The sequence below is a fragment of the Olea europaea genome, chromosome 23 (genome assembly GCF_002742605.1).
Source record: "Olea europaea var. sylvestris chromosome 23, O_europaea_v1, whole genome shotgun sequence".
Lineage (NCBI taxonomy): Eukaryota > Viridiplantae > Streptophyta > Magnoliopsida > Lamiales > Oleaceae > Olea > Olea europaea.
The window spans coordinates 6,202,397-6,210,972 of NC_036259.1; the positions used below are offsets into that span (position 1 = coordinate 6,202,397).

The following is an 8,576-nucleotide window of genomic DNA, read 5'->3' on the forward strand; positions in this document are numbered from 1 at the left end:
GGTAGGATATCATGGAATTAGCTAAAGCTCAGTAAGTAAATCTTATACATATGATGGAGAGTAATGCTATTGGTAGTCCATTACTACGACAATTTTTCTATGTGACATACACATGACATGTTGTTATTTGATGTATGAGTCAAGACATTAATTGTACAGGAATTCAAATCAATGCATCTGTACAAAAATTTTGCATATGCAGCAGAATTGTTCATACACACACTACATATTTTAGAGAGAATAGCAGCAGATATACTTTAGCACAACCAATGTCCAGAAAAGAAGGAGGCTCCCTACAAAAAGATGTACCATGGAGGGCATCCTCTGCTTCCAAGCCTATTCCTATAATTCACCGTTTCCCAATTCTTTGTCTCCCTCAAAACTCCCTTTCGGATTATACTCTCTCTGTCATGAAGGTTGGTAGACATCTGTTGTTTTATTTATTATGGGTTTTATTTTTATTTTTTATTTCTAAAGTTCATATTGATAATAATCCAAATGGTCATTGAACTTTGCAAAAGATTTTTACGGAGTCGCTGAACTTTAATAATCATTCAAATCATCACTAAACTTTGTAACTTGTAATACCGTTCATCACTGACCTATTGGAAGCAGGGCCAGATTGCATTGTGCTTGGATAGACTGCACCCGTTAAATTACATGGTCTTTAGGTGCCTTTCATGATCCTGGGCTTTTTATTATCAGCAAATTGGATATTTTTCTCTTCGTCTCAAGCATGTTACGTGAAAACTCAACGCTATGTTGTTCGCCTTGCAATATTGGTGACTTGATTTGGAAATCTCAATTTAGGTCATTTTGCTACAGTTTTCAGATAAGCAATGATTACATTTATAAATTAAAAATCATAGAGTTTAAAATATAGTGTACAAATGATTATTACCAATGCGAAAATATAAAGTCTCAAAGTGTAAAAATCAAACCAAACGATCCAAGATTTCTTCAATACCACCAATGGAGTGTCCTATGATGTTAAACTCAGATTTGTACCACATCGAATTATACACCGTTGTCCACGGGAAATGGCAATGGATGTACTAAGAAAAGGATCTGTCGGAAGCCAGAAAAAATTTCACCAAAGATATGAAGTTCTCCCACTTGGTTACCTCTCTACACTTTTTCTGTTTTGTTATACAAAGTCCAAGTAAAACAATTGAAGGAGTCCTGTAATTGTGGAGTTAAAGAACTATTTGAATTCAAATTTAAATATTGTACCATGAAAAGGACATGACTAGTAGGGCAATTGACCACAAAAATGAATTTAATCTATGGTCCATAATACACATCAACTAGCACAATCCTTTCAAAGTGCTCAAGACCAATAATCACGTGCCAAGTGAATTTGAGTGATCCACCTTATAGAATGGTTCATCGGTGCCAAGAAATCAAAATCTCATAGGAAGACTTAAAAGAAAATATGTCATTACTTGTGCCCTTCCACACAATTGTTGGAAGAATTTTGTGAATAGTGACGCCGAAATAAGTATAATGATGGTGACAAAGTCGAGGCAAGAGTTGGACTCTTTGTCCTTAAGTCGAATTTACCCCGCAACGGTGCCTACGGATTTCGGCAATCGACTCCCAAGATACAACGGCTACACTTGTGTTGTAGCACTCCAAAACACAAGTACAACGAACCAAATGTAAGCTTATGTACTCCACAGATGAAATGAAAGAAAATCAAAATAAATGAAATGATTTTGATTTTGGATAGAAGAGAGGATGAGAGACGTTTTTGCATATCAAACTGTGAGGAATAGGACACCCAAAGGGTCCTATTTATAGACCATGAAGGGGTGTGGACGAAATGGTTGAGGCCAAACCATGCACCCTTTCCAAACAATGCACCCTTATGAAAAGGTGTCTATTCACTAATGGTTGAGGCCTTTTTCGTAATTTCTCATTTGTGCGCCCTGAAGCGGCTAAGTGGCAAACAATTTTGCCTAAACGGATTGAGTCGAGCTTTTGAGTATTTGGCCGAATTCGATACGAACTTTAATCGATTTTCAATTCTCAATTTATTTAACCAATATCCAACAACAATTCTACCCATAATGAATCCGCAAAGTCTAAACTTATAATGCTTCACCAAAAGATTCTGAACAAGCTGAACTTCCCACTCTTGACAAACCCCTAAAAGATGGTTAACCTCATACAACCTTCCCCCTAGAAAAAGTTGATGGTATTCAATTCAGCCAGAATCTCTGACATTTGGAAAGTAAAAAAGTTAGCCTGTAAGCTAGTAAATAATTATGTGGCTTTAGAAAATTCGAAGTTAATTATATTTGGTATAGAAATACTCGTGTTTGTAGCAATTGGGTAAAAGAAGATTCAGAGGAAGTTCTTGGTGATTATTAGACTTCTAAGACGTTAATGAAAGTCCAATGAAGTAGCACACAAACTTTACTTATATTTAGTCCCCGTTTGGCCCCTATTTGGTTGGTGTGGGGGGGGGGGGGGGGGGGGGGGGGGGGGAGATGACAACAGAACGGCAGGGAAATCCACTGCATTAAGGTAGTAATGATTTTAAATGTACTTTCATTTGTATGAGATCTCTGAGTTATAAATGGAGATTTGCAGCGATATGACATTAACTGACAAATTGGATTGGTTATGAATGACGGTCAAATATTTGCTCCAAGCATTCAACAGAAACAGATGCAACCCCTGGAACCCTACTTCTATTCTCAGATTAATAGAGTTTATATTTCCTCGCCTCGTGTCAACAATTTGTATATTAAGAGTCTTCTTAATCTAGTTAGCGTTCAAATGCATCTGCTTTAGTATTGCCTCTCAACTGATATAGCTACTTGTTCCTATGGTGGCAGTTCAAGGATTCAGCAGTCGATCTCATGAACAAATCCTTTATTGATAGGTAACACTATCTATTTCTTGAAATGGATAGTAATCTATGGCGCTAAAGTTCTACTCTTAATAAGGGCCATGCTGAGAATTGGCGAAGCCAAATGTAGAGAGAGTATGTTGATTTGTGTTCTTTAAGTGGGTTAAATTCCTGCAAAACCAAAAATCTGCATATTGAAGAGTTAGATGAAATGACAGATCTTAAAATTGTTTCAACTCTGAAGTTTTTTGGTGATTGTTTAATCTTATAAATGCACTTGCTTGATATTTTAATTTATTGGCCAATGAATCAAGGTGTACACTACCATGATCAACATTATTCTTTGGCGATATGCGAACACTTTTTGTTTGAACAATCTATGTAGCAATAGCATTAGTTTAAGTGGTAGTGGGCCATAGGATTACTTAAAATAAATAAAATTTATATCTTACGTGTTTTTATCATACTTCTCATCATCATGTGTCTCGTGTTATAATTTGTTGGATCATGATCTCTTCCATAGTCAGTACCACTGCTAGAGTTCCACCAATGTCTGTCCATAACATTGGGCACGTTTTCATCTCACCGAGATGCTCTCCTGCATTAGTATTTTCACTGCAAATTTCAATTGTCAACTGATTTTAACATCTCGGTTTCTAAACTGATTATGGGTTTTAATCTATCTTAAATCCCAAAACATGGTACTAAAGGTTCTAGTAGAGTTTTGAAATGCTACATATCAGATTATCTGCAACCTCAAAAAGAATTTCGTACTGGGTGTTGTTGTACGTAATATCAAGAGTTGTCTATGCAAAAGTCGATACTAAAAAATATGTTGGGAAAATCTCGAGTTGTCTATGCAAAAGTTGAGTATGCTTGAAAAATATTGAGCTTGTTGCGCAAAATCTCAAGTGCTATAGATTAGCTTTTATAGTAATAATGGGAGCCATGTTGGTGGTGTCTATATAATTTCAACCCGAAAATTTTAAAGAGACGAACATACAAGATTAGAGAGCAAGCTACTAGCTAACAGTAGTATGATCGTTTTGCTTGTAAAAATATATAAACAATCATTATATCTTATTTTTCGTATTTAAGAACAGAGCTCGTTATCTTTATTGTATTTTCTTTGTAGTATTCATAAGTGTTAATGCTTAGATGTGGAATTATGGATTAATTTGGTAGTTTAATTAATTCTTGATAGGAATTGGGAATTTATTGCAAATCATTAGCATGTGAATATAAATTGTTTTCGTGATCGTTTAGTCACTCGATATATTCATTTAGAAACTGACAAACCAAAAGATTGTTCTTCTTGGTGAAGTTCAAACTCCAAATAGAGTTTCAGACACTGCTGATGTAAATTCCAGAAAGGAAACCATACTTTTGTGTCCTCCCCTTTTCATTTAAGAATTCATACTACAATAACATGGATGTTGCAGTGACATGTAGAAACAAGAAGATTGATAAGTTTATCAGAAGAGATGAGAGAATGGGATAAGAGTGTGTCCTGCAGCTCCCAGAATCTTCATCTTCGTCGTAATCCTCTACAACACCTGAATTTGCATCTAAATCAGTTCCGCCACCATTGTCTCTAGCTGACCACTTACCCAGATTGTGTCCACTGCTCAAAACATCAATAACAAAAGGTTAAATACAGATCATACACCCCATAAACTAGATGTGTCAAAATGTGTCGAACTGGTCCCAAGCAACCTAGCACAAAAATTTTGTAGCCTAGGCTCGAAACATGCTGTGCAATAGGCTGGCCAGCCCATAGAGCCAGGTAGTGTCAGGCCTATTGGTCGAGCGGTTCACGGGCTGGGCTCAGACCATGAGCAGCTTGGACTTGTTTTGAGACAAACTATGGATTGAATCGAGTTCACATGTTTTTTTTCCACGGCCAACTCGTTTAGTCTTCTGGGTACGAGCTAGCAAGCCAGCTTGTTTGAGCTTGTGGATCCACTTATTTTTTATTTCCTTTTTTTATACTTACTTTGTTAATTTATTTATTTTTAAAAAAGAATGTGTTTATGAACGGCTCGGCTTGTTTAGACTCATGGAGCACACAAGTCAAAGGGCTGAGCAGACCGTAATATTTGAACACAAGTCGAGCTCAGATATGTACAGGACGAGCCCTAGTTAGGCCTAAGGCTAGGACCCCTGGCCGGCATAGGTTAGCTTGTAAAGGCACATAGGCTCAAAATGGCATAGGCTGCGGTCAGGCTTGCTCACTCGGAACTGTCTTAAAACAATGCTATGGTAATCGAATTTTTTTTGACATAACGATTGACTGACACTCACAATAGAAGGGGGCCCACTTCTTTTTTAAACTTTTTTATTCACATGGGATCACTCGCATGTAACAGGATGTCAACCATTATGTCAAAAAAAAATTTGGGCAAAGTAGTTTAATTTCTCAAAATATGACTTGTCAGTCTTTATGGCTCAGCTGATACCTTACCCTAAACAAGGTTTATTGAGAAGCTCGTCGCTAGGCCCGCCTATATAATAATTTATTGAAAAAATACGTGGAAAAGGAAGTGAGAGAAAAAAGAGAGCTCCCACATATCACAGGGGGCCCAATCACGAACCGGCCCTGTTCGTTTAGCTTTATTCAGAAAAAGAAGGAAAAGAGAAATAAACAAGACCTGTTAGTTAGGACACCGGAGTTCATCACGAGTTGGTCAATATATGCAGCAGATTTGGGCTCCACACTATAGGCCTTCTCATATTTCACCTCTACACCTTGTCCAGAGGCTACAAAGTAAGCTCCATTTACCATTTCATCACCCTCACTTCTCCAGTTCCAACCCCTCCAACTCTCCTCTTCTGTGTCGACACGTTTCGTCACCTGTCCAACCAAATTTACTTCAAATAAACGTATAAATTAAAAAGGGTTGGATTGTTCGTCCACTAAAACGTTGGTGTGGTTACCTCTTTTGCATTGCGGTCAAAGGGTGCAATGTATCGATTTCCCTGGCTATTGATGGTAGGATTACCACTCCCTCCAATAGCATACATTTCCCATTGCGTAAAATCATTATTCACTACATGTATATACCCTTTTCTACACCTTGGCATTCTTTGGATTAGTTTCTTGCCAAAGTGATTGAAAGCAATAGTCACTTGCATACCGGAATCTGGCAAATAATCGTCGCTATGACCTAATAGCATGACTTCGTTATGGTGCGAAAAATGATTATTTGATATTGTGATCCCTGTCGATCCCATGACAGCATCGATCAGTCCATCCTTGCAATGTGACAATGAACAATGGTCGATCCATATGTCATGAGCACCAAAAATGGAAATCCCATCGCCATCAGATTTTGTGCGCCATCCGTAGTGCGTTGGACTCGACCTTATATTAGTCTCGCCAGCTTCATAGCAATGGTGTATGTGTATGTTGTGGATGATTACATTCGTTATATCCTGTAGCGTTATGCATCCACCACCGGTGATGTGCACGTGAGCCCCACGACCATCTAGGGTCTTGTACGAATTGAAAATTAGTTCTTCGGAGAGATGGATGAGCATGTTGGTGGCAAAAACAATCCATAAGGGCTCGGTTTGGATTACCGCGTACCGGAGTGTTCCTGGTGTTGGATTGACCGGATCATGGTCCGAGGAGTCGGTGACTACGTAATATTTGCCACCCTTACCACCTAGAGCATACTGGCCAAATCCAATGCCACAATCGGCTAATCTCTGACGGTTCAACTGCCAGCTAGGGTCACACCGCCAGCAATCGTCGATAGGATTGCCTGTCGCACAAGAAGAGGACTGTTCGTTGGTGGTGTAGGATAGCATTTGTCTTCTTGAAAGTGACACATTTACTTTTCTGCAACATGTATATACATCATATGTTAATTTTCTTTAATGAAAATACAAATACACATGCCAACACTTCATAGGATGCCATGGCAGATAGGTAATATAATGAGTTTTTGTTTTTTTTGTTGTTGAGAGGGGCCACCCTACGGTCTATAGAGTTAATATGTTAATTTTTTGTTGTTGTTGTGTGTATATATATATATATATATTTTTTTTTTGGAGTTAAATCCAAAAAGAAACCAATTACTATGCAGATCTACCCACAAACCAGAACCCTGGCCATTGGCCAGAAATTAAATCGGCCACTGCAGGCGAAGAATATTGCATTCATCACTAAACCAATACAATAAATGAGATATCTTTGACTACAAACTACCGATACTAATGATACTAAGAGCTGTTTGGCATGACTTCTAATTCTACTTTTACTTTTTGTACAAAAACTTCATAATAAACCATCTTAGATTAACTTCCTCCATCTGCTCTTCTTGCTGGACAATGCATATTTACAAACAACGTCATAGTCTCCGGAGCAGATTTTGGCTTTTCAAAGACCATGGCAAACAGTCCTAATTAATTGACAGCTAAAAAATTCTTATAGCGAGTACAGAACAAAAATAACAAAAAATTTGGGCTATCTCATTCTGGGATAAAGAATAACTGTTTACCAGTAAATAATGCATAAACCCCTTAAACGACCCAAAATTATTTCAAACCTGCATTAACCAAGAAAAAGCACTATATAATTTTTTATTTTTATTTTTCCTTTTACCGCAGTTGGCAAAATATGAAATGCTGGTGTAATGAAATGTTAGTAAGTGGACAAATCTAAGATTTTAGTAGAGGTGAAGTATGGGACGAGTGATGAACACAGCAAGTTCAAAATGCAGAAGCCCAGAAACTTTCAAAATGCAAAAGCCCAGAAACTAAATGAGAGTAAGAACAGAATGGTATATCTAACCTGTGAACATCTTGAGCTACATCTTCAGGAAAGGGGTGTTGACCAGGAAGAGTGAGGTTCACCATTGCTGAACAGAGGTGAAAAAATGCACCCACAAGAACGATAAACACAATGCAGCTTCTGCTAAACATTTTCAGACAACTTTCAGAGGATAATGTGCTTCTTTTTAGCTTTTTCCTTCAGATGCTGTAACAGTAATGGATTTACAGATTCAAGAATTTGAACATTTTCAAGAGTTAGAGTGAGTACCGGAGAAGAAGACTAGCAATGGGATTTTCCGTTCTTCTTCTTCTTCTCACTGTGCGTGTTACTGTATTTACTCATAATTTATAATCATTTTCAAAGAATCCTTTGAAGAAAGAGAAAAGGTAACAGGATAAAAGTGCGCTCTGGTTGGAGAAGAAAGAAGAAACCGCAATTTGAGTATTTAATCTTTTTTTCTTTTTCTCTTTTGTAATGCAATTTCTCAACACCAACAAATATGCATTATTAACTAATAACTATTACTGTCACTCAATTTCAATTAACAATGAAACTAATTAATCCATTGTTAATTGTTATAATTACTAGTGTTGACAACATGGTTGGTCCAATTACTATGCTTGCAAAAGGGCAACTGTAAAAATTTAGTCACTTGAGATGAAGTTAATGAACGAAAATCAAACATGCCTATTAATTTTCTCCACATTAACCCTAGGGGCCTGCTTGGGAATTACCGACATACTTACCAGTTACGAGCGTTTTTTATAGTGACGATTTTTAGCATTTATGAGCGAATTGATTTTGAGTAATTTTAGTAGCCATTTTTTAAAATTGTACTTAGGTGTTTATTATTCACTAATTTTGAAAGTTTTTTAAAAGAATAAAATTACATATATGTTCATTAGTAAACTTTTCAGTTCATAGCTTCTTATATGA

The 8,576-nt window shown here is 37.0% G+C and overlaps 1 protein-coding gene across 1 annotated transcript; it reads right to left on the minus strand.

Moving 5' to 3' along the window:
- Positions 1 to 4,215: 4,215 nt before the first annotated feature.
- Positions 4,216 to 8,092, minus strand: LOC111372210 (probable pectate lyase 12). Its single transcript, XM_022994435.1, has 4 exons — positions 7,659 to 8,092; positions 5,798 to 6,704; positions 5,512 to 5,714; positions 4,216 to 4,484 (listed from the first exon to the last, which is right to left on the minus strand). The coding sequence occupies exons 1-4, from the start codon at positions 7,787 to 7,789 to the stop codon at positions 4,280 to 4,282; spliced, it is 1,446 nt and encodes a 481-aa protein (XP_022850203.1). The 5' UTR covers positions 7,790 to 8,092; the 3' UTR covers positions 4,216 to 4,279.
- Between the last annotated feature and the right edge of the window lie 484 nt (positions 8,093 to 8,576).